The 21,336-nt window shown below is 38.2% G+C and overlaps 1 protein-coding gene across 3 annotated transcripts in view; it reads right to left on the bottom strand.

The window, feature by feature from the left end:
• Nucleotides 1-20,743, bottom strand: part of LOC137258190 (chromodomain-helicase-DNA-binding protein 8-like) — a 51,611-nt gene extending 30,868 nt beyond the window's left edge. Inside the window, exons 1-6 of one of the 3 annotated variants that reach the window (XM_067795768.1) lie at nucleotides 20,686-20,743; nucleotides 20,409-20,540; nucleotides 16,179-18,327; nucleotides 1,447-2,111; nucleotides 1,153-1,264; nucleotides 505-630 (exon numbers count right to left, since the gene is read on the bottom strand). In XM_067795768.1, coding sequence (XP_067651869.1) covers nucleotides 505-630; nucleotides 1,153-1,264; nucleotides 1,447-2,111; nucleotides 16,179-18,203 — 2,928 coding nt within the window. In that variant the 5' untranslated portion in view covers nucleotides 18,204-18,327; nucleotides 20,409-20,540; nucleotides 20,686-20,743. Of the gene's footprint in view, nucleotides 1-504; nucleotides 631-1,152; nucleotides 1,265-1,446; nucleotides 2,112-11,963; nucleotides 12,042-16,178; nucleotides 18,328-20,408; nucleotides 20,541-20,685 lie in introns of those variants that run through there. The other 2 variants (XM_067795769.1, XM_067795770.1) reach the window with 2 other exon arrangements.
• Between the last annotated feature and the right edge of the window lie 593 nt (nucleotides 20,744-21,336).

Below are 21,336 nucleotides of genomic sequence, written 5' to 3' on the forward strand. Positions count from 1 at the left end.
AAGGAGTCTGGGGACTCATATGGCCAGTGTGTCAACCTAGGACATTATAAGTTGTTGCCGCAAGGGGGCCAGTGAACAACGTATTTACCTTACCAAACACCTGAATTTTAATTTTGAACTGTTTGAAGCACTTCTGTTGAAGGTGAGGCGAATCGCCATTTTGCAGATGACACAAGGTAAACAGATTTAGAGTTATCTCCCTTCCATCCATTTTCAATCACGAAACATCAGTAATTTCTGTGCTTGATGCGTGATTTAATGTTATTCGAGATAAAAAAAGTACTACCATGAAGAAACAGAAGAGTTTGGAATTCCCAGCGATGTACATTGAAAATACATCGAATGTAAAAGGGGGCATTGAAAATAATAGAACAGCGCTTAGCCAGTCAGAAAGCAACATTCATGTGCGAAGTAAGATAATAAAAGATGTCACACAAGACCAAATTAAATACATAAATTCAAGAAAATGAATATGATTCATGCATATTAAAAAAAACATTGTACCGATTTCATCTGAAGTGGACCCTCAACGCCCTCAACGTCAATATCTGCATTATTGTCATCCGACAAGTTGAGCTCTATGTCATCCAAGTATTTCTTCCTTTTTGTGTTTCGGGCTGATCTCCGTTTCTGTGAAGACAAATGCGATAAAACCATAAGTTCACTACCTTCAAATCAATTGTTACATTGTGCTTCAAGCATAAAGTCTAATAATGAAAAGCCTGTAAATCTACTTAACTGAATGCCGTAATACTTCAGGCAAAAAACATTATTTCACTTTGAAAGGAAGGGAAACAGCCATACATGTTTACATAAAAACAAAAGAGAATAACGACACTGGTGGAACTAAATATCCTTTGGAAAAGGCATCCAGCACTCAAAACAACCACAGGCCTCTATAGTGACTGGTTTTACATTCATTAAGTAATATTCCTGGGAGTGAAGAAATAAACCTTACACAATGAACCAATGAGAGGACTGAAAACAGTTTCTTCAGCCTTACCAGCAATAATGCTTTACTTATTTAGCTATTCTGCCACCACAATCATTAATACTTTTGACAAACTTAAGAAACAAAGATTCTTATATGCTGAGGGTGTGTATAAGCACCACAAATGATTGCAGCAACATTACTCTATTCAGTTGACTTACAAGTGACTCGTCTTCTTCCTTTGGTGACCCAGGAGGAGACATGTCCAGATCAGATACATCTGACGATGCACGTTTCCGCTTCTTCTTGCTCTTTAGCAGGGTGGCAGGAGGCCTGAGAACAAACACAAGAAGATTAGTCTGAACACAAATATCACATAAACATCTACAACATAGGACGTCATGACGAATGAAGTATGTAATCATATTAAGAAAACAGCTTATACCTTTCACAAAAAAACTGACATATTTACTTTTGCACACATACTAGAGTATGTTATTTGAACAAGATCTTACTTTTTCTTCTTTGGTGTTTTCACTTTTGGTGTCCTGATTTTCTTTTCTTTCTTATCTTTCTTTTCTTTGTTTTCCTTCTTATCCTCACCACCAGTTTCTTCACTGCCATCCCCTGTAACCACCGTAGGCAGTGCTGACCCATCACCTTCAACAGCAGCTTCAGATGCAGCCACTTCCACATCTTTCTTTTTCTTCCTCTTCTTTACTGGCTTTTCTCCAGTGTCAGGCTTGGGCTTCCTCACACGTTTCTTCTTCTTTGGTGTCTTTTCATCACTCTCAATTTCCGCCACAACATCTGTGACAGTTGCTGGAATCGCTGCAGGTGACAGCACATTTGGTACGGATTGCCCTTGTGCTTGTGCTTTGGCTATTGCCTCGGCGATTATTTTGTCCGCTTTTTCTTGGTGCACATTTTTCTTCTTATTTTTGACTAGATCATCATTTTCATCATTGAGGTCAATATCAAGCATGACTGGGGTGGTGAGACTGTCAAGACTAGGTGGACTAAGGGCAATATGATCTTCCAAGGAGGGGGTCTCTATTCCAAGGCCATCAACCTGGGGCTGAGGCACAGCCTGCAGCAAGGGTGGGGCCTGTGACAGGGGTTCAGGTTCAGCAGCAAACAGGGGCTTTGAGGTAGGTAGAAGTTGAGATTGGTCTGTCTGCTAGAAAACACATAAAAAACAGTGTTGCAAATGTAAATCATTTTGGGGGGGATTAAAAGAATAACAATGACAATGTAACATCAAATCAAATGTGAACAGTGCTTGCAGTCAAATTTACCACAAACATCTAACTCGCTATGGTGGTTGTATAATATTCTTCCTTGATACCACAATCTGTAGCTGCATTTCACTTGTGCACAACTTGAAACAGGATTTTAACAAATACCCCTGCACTTCATCATACATTTTATCACAGCTGTAACAGTACAGGGAAATTCTCATACACTAATTCACATCCTCAAAATTCTGAAATCACTGAGAGATGCAAGACATTTGGATGGAAATCAAATCTTGTTCAACCAATGTCTTGCATTTACATCTCTACAACAAAGAAGATTAAGAAGAGGAATAAGCCCAGCCAAGATTTATACAAAGGAACAAGCTTGCCCCCCACATCCCCACATCTAAATTACCCCAAACACTGCAAACAAAGAGCACTTTCTGGCCTACCATGTAAAACCTCCATAAAGTATTTCACTAGCTTTATCCACCTTGTAAAAACAGCACAAAGAAATGATGGATAATTTCACATGACTACATTAAGTCAAATCAGCCATCTGGTCTTTGGTGTGCAATGACTAGAAAGCACTAGTCTTGTATACAACTACCCCACTATAAGGACTGTGGTAGTGGTCAGTGAGCCTTTACAGTGAGTCATTAATTACATCATCCTCCAAAAGGATTTATTGCCTTAATGCCCACATGTGCTGCTAGCTGGGTTAGATGATAATGATCTGATATGCCAATACCTTACCTACCCTGCCTTACATTGAGGACCTATGATAATTGACTGTGTGTCAGGCTCTCGTTACCATGACACCAGGCCTATCAAGCATCAGTGGTAAAGCCAGCCTGGCTCCATTGACAAAGTAGCTGACCTCAACCTTTCACCCTGTGATGCCCACAGCACTCCTGCCCAATCAGAAACCAGTTCACAGATCATATGGTTACCCATGCTGCTAACACCGCAGTTTATCATTTTCATCTCATGGCCCACATGTAGCCTAAGGCCTGGAGTCTACAGCTGAGATGTGTAGAATCTGGTGAAAAAGTGTTACAAAGGTTGGCAAAGAGTAGAGGGGTGCCGAGAGCAGATTTCCCCAGCTTGAGCCAGGAAGGAGCTATCCTCCTTGCCAGTCCAGCTGGATGGGCACACACCTATATTTCCTGAAGCAATCAAAGTGATGCAGCCATAAAAACCCAGTGAGAGGGGCTGGCAGGAGTTTGAGGTTGATGTTAGCTAGGTCTCTGGTCGGACATATTTGAAGGCTTACATCAGCTATCAGCTTGCTGTGTATGATGATGGTCTTATCTGCTGTACTCATTAACCAGAGATGAGGCTATTGCGCTCCCCACTCTTGCAGCATGGTTCACTATGTCTAGCTGGGTCGAAAGATTACATACAGCTCTTAAAATTTAGGTCGAGTTTGAAGATTCCAGGGGATAAAATTACTTATCAAAAACTCCAAAAGACAATATTTTTATAAAAGTGAACACTAAATATCAGTTTGTGCTGAAACACTTCAACATGATCATTGATATCATTTCTGGGTAAAACTTAGTGTAACAGTGTTATTATGGACAATCATTAGCCGAGGTTAGAAGACCAACTTGACATTAATTCAAACTTAGCCTCAAACCACTGGCTTAAGTCACAGACTGAAATCTCTATCAGATAATACTATCTCCCTCAGTGCATTGGTAACCAAGTATATATTATATGCAGTCATTTATCTTCAAAAGTTCTCTTTCCTAAATATACCATTATTCTTTTCATAGCTTCAAGAATATTCCAGGTATCAAATGTTGCCAAAATAACAGGAAACAAACTCTTAAAGATAATATCAACACTTGAAAAAAATACCTTCTTTGTCCAAAAGTATCGAATTCCATTCAGTAACATGCAAAATTCATACAATAGACACATTAATACCAAAAATGTTCAAAACACTTGATAAAAACAATACCATTACCAACTGCTGCATCACAATTCAGAGTCAAATGAGAACATGTGTGTGACGTAATTGTCTAATTATGCAGGTTAAGTTGAACCCAGCACTATTTGAACCGAAAGCCATATTATCCGGCAAGGGTAAAATTAACTTGCATCATCAAATTAACATGCAGGTTTTTGTTATCAGGCACCAGCAGCAGCAGGTTGGCTGTGTTCACTTGCACTAGAGCACATCTGGTAATGGCTTACCACCGTGACCCAGACCTCCTAAACCACATGCTAGACTGAACTTAAAACTATCCCTACCTGACTGTCAGAGCTACACGACCCACACCACGCTTAGGCAAGCAGGAGGAAGATCTTTGTTTGATAGTACAACACAACACTGCTCAAACCCTTCAAGCTTGAAGTCGCTTTTCAATGGCGTAACCTTAGTAGCCCAACGAACATCCTAATAATAATTTTCCAAGCAATAAATCTCCAAATACCGTCAGGTAAAATAATGATGGAACATTTCAAAACAAGAAGAAGGATGCCATGTGTCTAACACTAGAAGTTGCTGATGGTGTGTCCATGGCTAAGCCCCATGAGAGTGAACAAAGGCCAGCTCTAACTGTCATATTCCACCCGACCGACCCCTCCTTTGTCCCTTAGCTTCAACACACCTGTCTGGTAAACGTCACAGCCACACACATGATCACATCACTCAATACTGCATGTTCGATACACAACACACACTCATTGCTTCACCGGCTCTTCGGTCAAAGGAGTCTATCACTTGTCAAAGAAAGCTTATAAAAAGCTATTAAATATCAATATTACAATGTGGTTCTGAAGAATTCAAATTCAAATTTGTTCAACACGCCCACAAGTCATTTGAGTGTAGCAATCTTGATTTGGAATGAAACAGGCAAATCAGATTTTCATCAAGTGAATAAGTTTTATTGTTAAAAACCCACAACTGATAATCAATATGACTTACCGTTTACATGAATTATGGAAATCAGCATTCAGTTTAAAAGGTTTTTCAGTTAGACATACGTATCAGTTTAAGTTTAAGTCAAACTTGGATCTTGAAAAGGCAGATTTAATCTTTATCCATGAGTGGCATAGAATCATACATTCTACTCTACCACACAAATTAAGACTTGAGTCAAGAATGGGCTTCAAAATAAAGTTGGTTTTAGATGATGTACAACATTTGACTCTAGAGAACAAATAGAAAAAAAAAAAAATGTTTATATCACCATGAAGAATAATGTTTGACGTGCTAATGTTCTAATGTACTTCATTGTTGGTCAGCTCCAATAGCATATTCATCAAACTTATACAAAACTTGGTTTCAAATTGGGGGCCTGAATTGCCTGACAGGTATGGGTGTGACAGACAAAAGATTGATATTGAGCTACAAGGATAAATATCACAGCTTACAACAGAAATCCATATAGCTTATGAGAGATCTATTAATAAAATGCTTCCATGCAATAGCTTGTCATCTATTGTGTCCTTCAACATCTACATCATTCATCAAGGTAAAACCACATGTTGAAAATAGCTTAGAATGAGTTCATGAAATGGAAAACATGCTGCAAATCATCTAACCCAGCAGGAGGAGTGAAAGAACTTTTGCCCTGAAGTTGAACTTCCCATGAACCAGAATCAAATCCTGAACTGTTGAAAATTTAATTGAAGATGGGACTCACTTGTTTGACTATAATTCTATGAATGCATCCTTATCTTTCAGTTTCATGTCAAATGTTCAAGGCAAACGTAACTTGTGTATATTTACCTGTAACTATCTAGCAACACTACCTTCACCCACACATCTGGGTCAAGTGGTTATAAAGCTATAGTATGCATACATATTAGATCAGTTGAGAGGATGTGACACCTTGTTTTCCACCAGGCTTCACTGACTACAATTGTCTGAAGTACAGGCTTTGTTCTCTAGCTTGGGCTCCCCATCCTTCCCATTGTCTAAGCTTTGTGATGTAAGACAGGCTAATTAGGCCATGGTTCCTTCACCACCTCCATTCAAGTGGTAATCTTTTCCTCATTCTTGTGGGATAATAGACCTTTTCCTGACATTTTGCAAGCTATGGTAACAATGTGTTAAGTTTCATGAATGTTTTTACAGTCTATTTCTGTAAAAGGATCAGGTTAAATAATTGAAACTTGAAAGTTAATTGTTTCAGTTTACTAAATGGGAATCACCCCTCCCTCCTAAAAGATTCATAAATTATACCAAACTGTGAGAGTCAAATACACATCCTAATCCAAAGTATAACAACGCTTTCATGTCAATTCAAATCAATGTATGATTAAGCCTAAATATCTAGCAGCCTGTCTCAAGAACATTCAAATCTACTTTCTTAGGTCTTAGCACCATTTATAGAAAACAGTGTTAAAATACATGCAAGTAGCTGAGCTCACATAGGCTTAAGATCTGTTGTTCACATGATAGGATTTTCTAGAAAGGCAGTTTTAAAACGTGTTTTGTCAAAAAAAAGGATAAGTGTTACTCAGTAATTTCATCAAGAGGTAATTATGCATAATTTTGAATGGTTTAGGCAATGATGTAAGTCTTCATCTAACTTCCAAGCTCAATTCCTGACAAGTCATCAAGGAATAACACTGTGCAGTCTTGAGTTGACGTACCTGTCTCATAAATAAGGAGTTGGTAATAAATCTTCCCCATGACACCATGGTAGTGTTTGATGGAACACATACAATAGTACTCAGTGACGAAACAGCATGTCTTACTTGACAAAATATCCTGTAAGAACATCTGACCTACCTAAAAAGATACAGTTTTGTTCAAACTGTAATGAAATCAAAGCCATGAAGGATATTATATATTAATGCTGATACCTCTACTTCAATATGGTTTAAACTGATTTCTTTAAGCATACACAGACTAGATTTTTAAACAATTCACAACGTAAATACTGCCCCAGTAATCGACACTATCAGTAATGAAAATTTAGCTAGGCCAGGCCAAAACCAGTGGGTATGATGGAGGCGTGGCCAGGCTAAAAAGCCTTGTGAAAATTTTAGTGATCAGTTATGCATCTTCTTGTCTGCTTAATATTATCATCAAACGTGTTTCATATAATAATGTGTGGATGTCAAAAATGTTAGATTAAAATCAACAGTTTCATAAAGTAAAGGCTAAGTCCCATTCTTAAGAAGTAAGAATTTGGGTGTTGGCTAATACAATTTGGAACAGATATGTCTGTTACATAAATGGGCATGCAAAACATAGTCACAAGTGATAGATTTGACAATCTGTCAATTTCACACTTGTGTTCCAAATAAAATGTAATGACATCTTGACTGCTGTACTTATAAGTCTGAGCAATGTCAGCATTCAAAAAATGGGATGATCACCATCAAAATGCATAAATTATGAAAGACATAACAAGCATTGTCACTGAGGTGACATAATCCCCCGTCTCATATTTGAAAACTTGAAAAGAAATGAGTGAGCATGTGAGTGAGTTTAGTTGTATGCCGCACTCCGCAATATTCCAGCTATATGGCGGCGGTCTGTAAATAATCGAGTCTGGACCAGACAATCCAGTGATCAACAACATGAGCAGCGATCTGCACAATAGGGAACCGATGACATGTGTCAAACAAGTCAGCTAGTCTGACCACCCAATCTCGCGAGTCGCCTCTTACGACAAGCATAGTCACCTTTATGACATTTTGAAGAGTCACTTAGATTATGACCAGTGCATGAAACTCCTAAAAAGCTGACTGGGCCCTGCACATTCAAAGATAAAGTTTGGTGTTAAATATGAAGAAAATACAGTGAACGGTTCGTGAGATATGTCGCTGACAAGCTTAACATGCAGCTTACATGTTGAAATCACCTAGATACCAAATATAGAAAGAATCTAGTCAACTGTTCCTAAGTATTCCAATCTGGACGGACGGACAGAGTCTAATACTATATCCCTTGCTTGGCGCTAATCGCATGGCAGGGGATAAATAGTGTAGGGATATAACAATGCAGTAACTTTGCACTGAACAACAATACTTTTCAGAAAAAAAAAATGTTTGTATATCAGTCTTGCATAGCCATACATGACTCATGAACACACAATGCCATTTCATAAAGTCGTCAAACAAGATATGTTATGTTTAGGATTACACCTCCTTGGTTAAGAACAGATTCTAGTACTAATTTTGGTTGAATCTCATCAAGGATTTGAACCCAGACACTCACAGTTAGACACCTGTATTTTTTTTTTGAAAATTGTAAGGTAAGTACAGCTTACTACTTGAATTATATGTACCTCTCTACAAAGAATGTGTCAGGGAGTCATCTGAACTGCTGAATATTGTACGAACTGTTCGGTAAAAGGTAAACACATGAAGGTGAAAATGGGTTGATTTACCATTGCTTTTATATTTCTTCTATGCTGTTCATAAAAGTGTAAAAGCTTAAACGATCTCAATGAAATGCTACTCCATGTTGGGTATCGAACCGGCGTCTTTGGAGTGACGAACAAGCGTTTTCACCAAAAGGTTACCCCACAGCCCCATGTGACCTGAATGAGGGCAGAAAGTTCACAGTGACGCTAATCTTAGCCATTTCCCATTAGTAAAACCAACACTCGTCAATTGATGCTAAACTCGTGAGTATTCCAGTTACAAGACAGCAGTCTGTGTGACTGTAAATAATCAAGCTTTGACCAATGTGCATCAATCTACACAACTGAGATACATGTGTCTCACAGCCCAATTCTCTAAGATGCGCTTTGTGATGATACAGGGTTGCTAAAAGACAATTGCAACCACCACCCTCACAGCAGTTTGGCAAAATCAATGAGCAGAAAGACAGTGATCACTGTACCCTGTCATGAACAAGGGACACAACTCCACTGGCTCAGATTATTGGGATACATTAGCCTTTACATGACAGTAAGCCAACAACCATGCTTGAAGTATGAGGAAAACATGTTTATGTTCCTATTTAGCTCTAAAGAAGAGTAGAAATTTCACACAAAAAAACCCTTTCAGCTTCTCAATTATCGGCAGAATACTTCAGCCACTTTCAATAATCTAAAACAGGAATGTGTGAGTGAGTGAGTATGGTTTGCAATATTCCAGCAAATATCAAGTTTGTAGACATCAGCGATTCATATATCAGATATATGGCATTCACACATTGTTTTCTAAAACAGGAACTAAAATATTTTCCAGCTGAGACAATAATAAAAACTAATGTTTAGCACGGGTGGCTGACAATTGATCTATACAGAGTGATTAAAATACTAAAATACGATGTATGTTGTGTCAGTATGTTAAAATAACTCTTACATGAGTAATAACAAATCACTGACACGATATGACATTAATAATTATTTTTTTAAAGAACAATTTGTCTGCCCATATCGCTTACATTAACTTCAGATACACCTCATTTCACCATTTGTAATCACCCATACTTTCCATCAACCTAAAAGTTGAAAGTCAACACTTTCAGATTAATTTCCCACATTATTAAAGAAATGTACATGAGTACTTCTTCCACTGATCAGAAAAAAAACCCTTACTTCTGTCAATGCATCATCGAGTAATTTCTTCATACGTAAAGATGTTATATCTCTCAAAACCCTTACTTCTGTCAATGCATCATCGAGTAATTTCTTCATACGTAAAGATGTTATATCTCTCAAATATTAGCAAACATGTCTCATGGATTTCATGGAAGAAAAATGACAGGCCAGTGAAGACCAGTGGTTGGAGATGAGAGCTGGTTAATCGCTGGCGTAGGTATGATCCTAATACATATTTAATGATTTGAGTTAGACCAAGATGGAGAGGATGACAGTTTAACACAGCAACTGTCACAGATGGAGTCTGGAGCCTGCCTACCAAGCTAATCATGACCGGCACGGCTAAGCCAAGAGCAGCGGACAGACGCCAGCAGAGAGCGTGTGTCGTTACAACTGGTCAACGACTACTGCTCACCTTCGCTAAAGAAGCCGAGAGAGCAACACAATCAATACAATCATCACAGGCTTTTCCTAGATCAATAGCTACAGGTTGAGAGCGAAGACAGTGAGGCCTACCACCACTACCACCTTTTCAAGACAACACACACAACACATTGCATGACTCCTGGTGTTGCTATTAGAACTTTAGCTCTGACTGGTATGCTTTTTAAAACTGATGCTCATTATTGATTAGTCTTTGTTAATGAACAGTTCCTTTTCAGATCATGTACAGATCATGCACATGCTGATGCCAGATCCAGGGATTAGGATAGAGAGCTGTGACAATGGGCTATTTTCAGGATTATTAGCCATTTCCAGAATTTGGAATGGGTCACTGCCCTTGTATTAATAGTAAACTTCAAAATTTTCATGGGCCACTGTTTATTCTAATGTGCAAAATGGCCCAAGCCCCTGTCTTTCCCAATCACTGCAGATCTCAAAATGATTTTCTATTTTTGGAAATGTGTCACTGACAACATATTCGCACACAAAATACTCAACAGATTTGAACAACTGCATGGTTAGATCATTCTAACTTGATGCATAGTGGGGCAATTCAACCAATAGGAAACCCCACCACTCTGTATGAGAACATAAAAATTTGCTTCATATCAGAGCCAAAATGTTTGGCTTTGAAACAAACATATTCATTTCACAATTTACCAACACTAAACAAGAACTGAAAACAACGAACCACAAATAGTCACACTTCCAACAAAACAAATTAGAAATGAAAAAAAAAGACCCTATCTAACGTACCAGTAAGTTTATCTTCAGACAGAACTGCATAATATGTAGAAAGAATATCACACTGCAGTGACTCATATCAGCAACTTCTGCCTCTATATGAATGATAAAAGGAGAACAGAGACTCAGAACTGAATCTGAGGGAATCTCGAGTTGCTTCATCTAGGGCTTTAGCATGCCAGGGAGGGTTGAGCACTAGGGAAAATAATAGGGTACAGGACTGTGAGATAGACTAAGATAAAGACAAATCAAACTGCTAACCCACAGCAAGCCTACACTGGCGAAGAAAATCTTCATGTTAAAAGAAATACCTTCAAACAGCAACTCAAAACAAAATAAATATCACTTATCCATCACCTTAACAATAAAAACGTGAAGGTCGTTGACACTACCAGTAAAAATGAAACATTCAGAAACCTGAACGATCCTGGACATACTTTTTCCAGAATGAACATGTTAATGACTCGGAACAGTTTGATATGCTATTATGTTTGTATACTGTTTCACATCTCATTCCAGTCATATCAACATTATTGACTTTGAACCAAATAATCCAGTGATTCACAGCACGTCAGGAATATCACACACATACACAATAGATGCTTAATGTTATTTTGTGGCTCTAACTATAGCAGGACCCTCCAATCCCCTTAGTCACCATTTATAAGCATAGCTCAATACAGTTTTGAAAATGAGAATGTAAGGTCCAGTAAACTATCATTACATGCATACATAATGTATGCACAAACCAGAACTCTGGATACTGCATCATTTTTGTCATTATACCAAACTTCCTCTGAAGTAACAAATAACATAAAACCAACATAGAGGAAAAGTTGTACTTCATGTCAGCATACACACACAAGAAGTAAGTTGAATGTAGTTAGTTACTTGAAGAAAACACTAGACAACATGCAGTAACCATGGCGAACCATGAATCAATTAAAATTTCTCTCTCCATGTATTGATCCATAACGCGACATATCCCACCAGTCCTGATTGCCCAGCTCTCAACACCATTAACAAAAACCGATACAACCACCCTCATCACCGTCACTGAAAAAAAAGGCTATTATTTACCATGAGCAGAACCACTCTCCTCGCTTGCTAGTTCCAAACACAGGGAGGTACATCCACCAAATGTAAGATCATATGAGCTCATCAAGCAGGGTAGTCCACTGATAATATGCATGCAACACACCTAATTATGACTAACATGACAGATCTTTACATACTGGAGTCAAGCTCTGAATCAACAAAAATCAATTTCATCATATTTTAACAGCACTGCACTGTATTTGTTATGGTAACAGTCATAATTGGAGGTGAACTATGGATAGCTTGCTTGGAATCAATACGTAAATAAGCCTCAGCAAAAATACCAACCAGAGACAGTGAACATGAAAGCTAAAATCTATACAGCACTATAACCTACTTACAATTGGCATTATGATTTTTATCATTTATCCAGTACCACAGTACTAAAGACATGCTGCTTAGCAGTGAAATTTTCAAATGTAATATGTCAAGACTCAGGCACATTTTACACTCATTCACTGCATCAACATTTTTAGTCTTCTTAGATTTCCATCCATATTTTATATATTAACATTTAGTTTGTCAAAAACACAAATAAATGTCATTTAGAAGGAAACTTTCCATCTGTTCCTATTTTACATTAAAGAAATTCAAACAGTTATGCTTCATCAATTATGTATAGTTTCTATGGCACATAATCAAGCGCAAGAAGGTGTTTCCTTTATCTATTGCATAAGAATATCAAGTTTTTGGATTCCACAAAACTCAAGCAATTTTAAATTTTGTTTGAATAAAAACAGTGGACCCACTCTGTTCTTGGAAGGTAGTAGCTTCACTAAATAGTAATTTTGAACAGGAACGTAAGTTGAATCATCCACAATAAATCTACACATCATTAAACTGTCATAACGACTGATACCAACTGCAGTATGTCGCTTATCATTGCACATAAAACATGCTCACTTCCTTCAAATATGACTACAGTATTCTGAACATAATACAGGACAAGCAGAAGCATCGAACTTTTCTACTGCCAGATCACTTTACCACATGTAGATCAATCCCATTCCTCATCACAGGACTTCCAAACATCCAGATAATATAGTCAGTGTGAAAAAGGAACATAACTGCACTGTAAATAGTCTAAAAAGACCCATGTAGTTTGAGGTTTCAACAATGTTTGTTCAATAATAAAACTTGCTTATGTGACCAGATGTGAAACCTAGCTTAACTTTTAAGTATAACCATATGTAAATTTTTCATGAGAATTAGAACTATTACAATCTATTAATGATCAGTTGGAGAGGTCAGATAAAGAAAAGTATCAATATCATCAGAGTAAAAACCATCAATATCACAATGCTAATGGAGTCTACAGCTTCAAACAGGATGCCATACAACCTGAGTACACCTATCCTCTAGTAAAGATTTGGAGACATATATTGGAAAGCCTAGTAACAAATATTTTCACATTTGCTTGTGGTGCTGCGTTTGTAACTGTCAGATATAGAGCTCTGACAGTCACCAATAGCCTTATTCTAAAAAACAGAATATATAGGGCTTTCCCCATTAAACTATCCATGTCTCAATAACATATCAAGAAATGTAAGCATCACTGTCTTTAACTCAATGGGGAACGCCTTGACACAACTGCAAAATATAAGTACTAACACAAGAAACTCATACCTACAGTTCATTATATTTGTCACAATTCAACATGTTCAAGTTTGTTCAGCTTCTGAGCGAACAGTAGAAATTAGTTTAACATATCAAGAGATCATACATTTGTCCCCAAACCAGAAAGCCGAGTTAGAATGGTTTCACACAATCTTGAAAAGCATTATTCAAGCAATATCATAGCAAGGGAAATGGAAATGGACACCAGAAATGGGTTTCACATTTTACCCATCTGTAGATTCAAACCTGCTTTAACCACAAGGCTATCCTACTGCTCTACCAAACCCAAAGATACATTCATACAATATCCATCAACATACGCTTGTCATGATGCATTACATATCTTCATACACCAATGATACAACAAAAAGGCCAGGGGCACAGATGTGTTTGCATTTTGGATGAGAGAAAAATGTTTCTTGATTGTTAAGGACCTTGAGTCCACAATGAAAAAAATATAAAAAAATAACTGGAAACCAAAATAATATCAAGAAGTGATTTGTGGGTCACAGGGGACAATTTAGATCTGTATATGGTGATTGTTAATGGTATGTAGTAATAGGGCTGGTTATCAATAGGAGATAGATGCTGTTAGGCTTTAACTAAATACTGATTGATTATCAATACACATGGAATTGTATTTGAGCCAAAATATATTATACAGTAAAGTAACAAGTGAAATATTTCATATTATAGGTGAGCGGTGACAATATTATGCAGAATTTTAATACTGACACAAAAACAACGTTCTGAACATCACTTAAGCAATTTAACAATTTAAGATGCAACTTTGTGTACTGTATGTGTAAATTATCACTTGTGTTTGTCAACAACATTGCAGAAGAAATAGGTTTTAACAATGTTTTAGTAATATTCAAGCCATGTTACAGCAGGATGCCAAGAAATGGAACAATCATGTCTATAAGGTATTTTAAGATTGTGTGCAACATCTTCCTTCCAGTGACAATACCAACTTCTGGCCAGCATTAAAATAAAACTACTTGCATTGCATCTGGTATGTTTTGACCAGTCTTGATTCTGAAGTACCACCTTGTGAGATTTGGGAGGGTGAGTGAGCGAGTTCTACACTGCTTTTAGCAATATTCCAGCAATAGCATGGCTGACGACACTGATACTGAAGATAGGCAACTTAGGTATAAAGTAATCCAGACGTTTGTAAGGGAGTTATAATATAAGATTTGGGAGTACACCTACTTTAATCAGAGATGCTCATTTATGTAGATGAAAAGATCTGAAAAGCTACAAAACAAGGATAGTGGAGATCATCATGATGACAACACACCTTTAAGTGAGTAATGATTATTCACAACACTTCACATTGCATACAACATATTACTCAAGTAGTGACAAAATGCCAACTTCTGTGTTGATTCATCTGCTTACAGACAGAACTGTTGAAAAATACATCCTCATTCTCACATCATAACCAAATGCCAAATTTTCTATCCATGACATAACAAACATGTCAAATATTATACAAACATATTCAGGTAGTAAAACAGAAATTAGAAGGATTAATACATACGATTTTAATGACACTAGAGGATTCATACACTGTGCATGGTATATCTCATGACTGCAACAAATCTTACTTTGGAAACAAAAGGTCAAGGTCATTTAAGTATGCATTCATGCCACATTACACTATCAAATCATAAATTTGATGAAACATGTCCAAAAATAAAGTTCTGACGGAGGGGAAACATGGTACATCAGTACTCTAATGTCATAGAGGTGACACAATAAGTAACATAGGTCAATATTTTATATGCATATTTACGTCAAATCATTTGAAAACGTCTTCACCATCAATTTTTCTGAGCAGCGTGAAAAGGACAAGCTGGTGGAAGGAACATTATGAGTAGCCTCTATTGTCAGCAAACCTAAAATGCTTATAACAGAACATATTTAATATCTGACTCTGAAGGGAAAGAGCAGGAAGTAATTTATTTAAGCAAAAGTATCATCATGTACTGATGCAGAAAAAAAGATTATCTGTGTATTGTATTGGTTAAAGAAAACCCACTACACATCACTCCACCAGTATGTGCTTTCACCCCTGAAGACACTATGCCAAGGGGAGAGTTGAATTTACATTCAGTGACCTAACTGAATCCTGTCCTATGAACAATAAACATTCTGCAAAGTTGGGAGTCATTTTTGAAGAAGTGTCCAAATATTGAAGATGCTAGTATGTCTTATGACAAATTCCCTAATTTGGTAGTATTTTGGTAGCCAACTCTTGCAATGAGGTCTACTCCTAATAACAGCCAATTCCAAATGCAAGGCAACTGGCAGTTACCAATACCAGTTTGCTTTATTCAAATAAACTTGTCTAGTAATGTTTACTTGCTGATGACAAAGTCATTCTCTCTTTTTCATTCCAGCAAAATGTCATTTTCTTACTGAAATTTGATGAAAGTGTTGAAGATAAGCTGACTCCCTCCACAGTTTGCTTATTGGAGTCTTCAAAATTTGGCTATCAACAGTTATATATGGCACACTAATCCTGTACATGAATGACTAATGTAACCAGCTAAGACATGGTAATGTTCCTACCTGTACAAACTGCTGTTGTACCCTCTGTGGTGATGACACTGATAAAGACCCTTGAGGTGTTTTAGGTGGTGTTGGCGACAACTGAGGCATAGTTGGTGGCATCTGTGTTGGCTGTGTCATGGACTGTGGGCCCTGGATTGGCGCCGCCTGTGGTGATGGGGACAATTGTTGTTGTTGCTGCTGCTGCTGTTGCTGTTGCTGTTGTTGCAGCTGCGGCTGTGGCATTCTAGGGCGGGGTCCTGGCATCCCACGCACAGCTTGGCCTTGGGGACCTCGCATTGGACCAGGACCTCCAGCTCCTGTGTGCATCTGTTGTCTCTGCTGCATCTGCAGGATCTGCTGTTGCTGCTGTGCCTTTAACATCCTCACTCTTTCTTGAAGGTCCAGCATCTGCTGTTGGATCTGTTGGGTCTGAGGCATGCTGTACAACTGCTGAATCTGCTGCTGCAGTCTTTGTATCTCCATATTTACATTCTGCTGGTTTGGCATCATACCATGACTAGGACTAAGTGGGCCAGCAGCATTTGGGTGTCCTGTGTTCACCACCATTCCCATGGTTGGGTGCATTGTGTTTCCTGACAAGATTCCAGTGGTGGATGGTGCCGTTGTTGTTTGAAAGTTACTACTACTATACACAGGTGGCTTCTGTGCAATACTCATTCCCATGGTTGATGTTGGAGCACTTTGCATCACTCTTTGAAAAGGGTTTGTGTTTGACAAACTGCCCATCTGAGGAACTAGCTGTTCTAACTGCTGAAGGCTCGACTGACCAAAATTTCCCTGAGATGAGGAGGAATGAGTTGGAGTGTGAGACGGCGGTGTTGGGGTGGGTCTTGGTGAAGGGGTTGTTGCTCTCTGTGGGGGCATTCCTGGAAAGGGGGGTCTATAAGACATATTACTTGTGGGACTCTGATTAGGATAATGTGCTAATGAAGATGACTCTCCCATGCCCTGAGATAACTGTTGTTGGGTCTGTTGTTGACCAGCTGAATAGGAATAGTGTTGAAGTTTATTTTGAGGTGTGGTCCCTGAGTTAACTTGTGGTCCTTGTGTCATATAATCAGCGGGAAACCTTGGCTGCATTCCCGATGATTGTTGGGAAACATTGAAATTGGACATTCCCATACCAGGTTGCTGGCTAGAAACTGGATTGCTCTGCTGAAAGGGTTGAGCAGGGCTTACACCTTGGGCCATGGACACTCTACTTCCTTGAGGAGGGGAAGCCATACCCTGCATAAAAGCATTGCTTTGTACACTCTGCGGAGTTCCATCTTGGTAGTGTCCAAGACGTGAACCTTGCTGGCATGCATTGGGCATAGCATAGTCATGCTGGGGTATGTAAGGGGACATTTGTGATGTGGTATTGCTCATAGGTTGTTGCTGCTGCTGCTGTGGGGGCTGCTGCTGCTGTGTCGGCTGAGACATGTACTGAGGGTGTGTTGGACTTGTCTGGTTGTGATTCCATACTGAGTTCTGAACCATTCCCATTTGCTGTTGCTGAGGATTTGGTAATCGAGGCCCAGGGGACATGCCAAAGTTCTGATACCCTCCAGATGGATGTTGCATCATTGTCCCTCCAGAAGGTGGACTATTGTACTGTTGCTGTTGCTGCTGCTGTCTTGGCATTGCTTGTGCCATCATGTTCTGGTTCTGTCCACCCATCATCATTTGGTCGCTCATGTGGTGAAGCTTGGGTACAGATCCATACTGATTATATCCTTCACGGCCGTATTGTTGATTCATCACAGAATTCTGAGGTGCCATGTTCCCAAAATTTTCTTGTGGCAATCCTCTCATCTGATTATACCCTTGCTGGGTCTGTTGTGACAATATCATGGCCTCCTGTTGCTGGCCCATGTGTGGCTGCTGCATCCCAGGCATGCCAGAGGCCATCAGGCTCTCTGCCCCTGGCATCACACCACCCATTCCCTGAGAAGGAACCATTTCTGTCGTCCCAGGGTTGGTGAGATCATCCAAGAAGGCCGAATCTGAATCAAACAGGCTCAACATTGGCTCTTCTGCCATTTTTTGCAAGCACCCTTTATGGTGTTACTAGCCTGTGTCAAACCATGCACTATGTCTTGCTCATATACTTGCCATTGTTTGATGCATGCGAGACAGGAACCAGCAGATCAGTATCCACTAGTACCTGCAACAGGATGAAAAACTGCATATAACTCCAAGGACTTACATACTGAATGTTTTATAGACTAAAAATGTGACAACTGTAATATTTCTTAACAAAAAATCCATTCAATCAAACTCTTTGTATTGTCATTCCACATAGCAGAGTTAGGTGCTGCAATATCCATATTACCCATATATTAACATGCATCATAAAAAATTCTTTCTAATTTCTCCAAGCAGGGTTAGCCAGGGTCTTGTACAAATTTCTTCATTGTCTTTATTTTATAGAGCATTTATCTTTATCCAGGCTCTTGAATCAAGTTATTACCCAGGCTCTTGAATCAAGTAACAACCCAGTGTAACTGTCACATGACCAATCCTGGCATAGACAATATCACTAATCCTCAAATAAGATGTAATCTGGAATAACTGTTTTAACAAAAAAATAAAAACCAGCTATTTATAAGAAAAATAAAGGTTGTCCAGGATAAGAAATGGACATCTGGGATTTATTTCATGGTATCTAACACACCTAAGGTACATACGTACATATTTTACCACACAGACCATTATTTCTATGGATGGCTCAACATAAAATATAATCCCATGACCTGCACTCAAGCATATGACAGTTTTTGTTAATACAATTTGTTGCACGCAATTATATGGTTAATGACGGTTAAAGACTGAGATATAGCAAAAGCACATTTTTTTTTCTAAAAAAATAAAATAAAATAAAAACAAAATAAAACCCATCCCAAATGTGTTCAGGTTGTTACTAACATGCTTATGACTGACAACTAAAAACAGATACTTCGGCGATCAAAGACTAACCAAAACATGATAAAAAACACTCATGAAAATTGATGAACTAGCTTTGTCAAAAAGTCAAATTGTCTGAACACTTCATGTGTCTCAAACTATTATAGAAACTGCTAAAATACTGTAAATGTCAAATATCTAACAAAAATATTCGCCACAGGTCAACATAAAAAAAACACAGGGTATTTCAGGGGGGACATAAAAACAACATATTTTCCACTAACTACACGTCCGAAATCAGGGGACACTGTAATGGGCACTGAATGTAGGCAAATGGTCATTTAATAACTACAAATATTATTACCATGATTACAAAGAAAGTGCAAATGTAACAACATGGGAAATCCCCATGTAGGTAGAATGTCTTAAAATAGAAACATATGATATGTCACCATTTTTGTGATATATGACAAAGAAAGCTGTACTTGAGTGAATAAACTTAAAAATAAACCGTATAAATATGTTATTACAACTTCCAAAAATGTGGCTTTAATTTAAAAAAACTAACTTTAATTATACATAATTATGAAAGTTAATCTCAAGACAAATGTATTGTCCTTGAAAATCAAATGAAAGAAATATAACCTTCATCCATATAAGTCTATCACAGGCTACCCATCTCTCAAATAACACTTTGCAAAGTTAAATTTGTTTTCGATTAGATTAGACTTGCCCAAAGGCTTCAGTGTCAATACTCCCATGCCCTGCATGCATGCAAATATGAACATGGCCATGCCCATGGAGTACTAGTGGTCCAGTGAAATTGACAGTTGTTGTGGGGACAAAAATTGTACAAAGGTAACTAGATGGTTGCGTGAGATAACCCACAAGCATAAATATCAAATTTGTAGGGCACGTAGACAAAGAATCATCATGTCCGACTTAATACCAAGTCGCGGCTGAACAAAAGCACTCAAGTATGTCAGTGTCCCTCGCTCAATAAGGTGCCCGTATCCCCGGTGTTTCAGTGTATTTACAACAGCACGTGTATGGCACGAGAGTGACAACAATGATGCCAACTTACGTCCACAACACTATTTGACAGTCCTATAACACATTCCCATCGTTATTTTATTAAAAGAACTTATAAAAATTAGAACAATGGGAAAAGTTTCCTTTGAACGCCATTTCGCTTGTAGTTTTTGAAGAAATTATCTCGACAGAAGCTCACGAAACCCGGACCATATCCGGGGATAGGGTGGTCACTAGAACTTAACTGGACCAAATGAACTTAAAACGGTACATTTTAACATCATTTAATAAGGTACATTACACTCTCACCTGTCCTTTGGTCGAAAAATTTCACTAATACTCTGTGGATGAATTTGTAGACTTTAGGCCGCTAAACCCTCAACATCTTGCATCGTGTATACACCGAAGGTACTCCAGTGACCTGCTTTCCTATTGGTCAATCTGAGAAACAGAAATCATTGCTTGTTTGCATTTTCATAGAGCAAAATATGCATTTAGACAAAAGTACATAAATGCAGTATGTGTCGTGTAAGAGAAGTATTTTATCTGCACACCAATATATTGTGTCATGACAAAAAACACTTACAAATGTCCATTTATTTACTCGAAAGTGGCTTCAATTTTGACCAATCGTGTGCCGTCTTACAAATGCATGATTGCTATTGAAAATATCTGCGCTGGTTAAGAGTCAGCCAATCAGAATGAAGCTACAGAGAAGGTGCCCGGATGATGTGCTAAATTTGTTTTTCTAGGCGTCATCTGTCCATAAAAATAATCACACTGTCTTTGTTGAACTACGCGAATTAGAGACACACTGGCGTTTTATTTCAATGTATCATAACTGAAACAACAGTTAAAAAAATACAAGAAACTGTTAAATCACGTTTAAAGAAAACCGTTGCCCATTTCAGTTGTTTTCACATTTTGTAAACCCATGCACAGAAAATTCCAACCCATAAAGGCCCCAGTTCGTGTCATCACACATCCAGTGCCAAGTCCCCAAGCAGTGTGATCTTGGCCCCGCAAATCGACTTGCGGACAGAACAAAAACAAGCGTTTCATTTCTTACACGCTTGCTACTTTTTATATTATTTTCTGTAATATAAGATGGATTTTTTCACAGACGACCAGCTAAGACATATAACCGACAATATATAGAATTAAAGCAGATGTGTTTTCTTCTTAAAATCGCACTAGCTGATTAATGTACATGTACAAGGTAATTAATACTCCCAAA

Source organism: Haliotis asinina, chromosome 12, assembly GCF_037392515.1.
Source record: "Haliotis asinina isolate JCU_RB_2024 chromosome 12, JCU_Hal_asi_v2, whole genome shotgun sequence".
Taxonomy (NCBI): Eukaryota; Metazoa; Mollusca; class Gastropoda; order Lepetellida; family Haliotidae; genus Haliotis; species Haliotis asinina.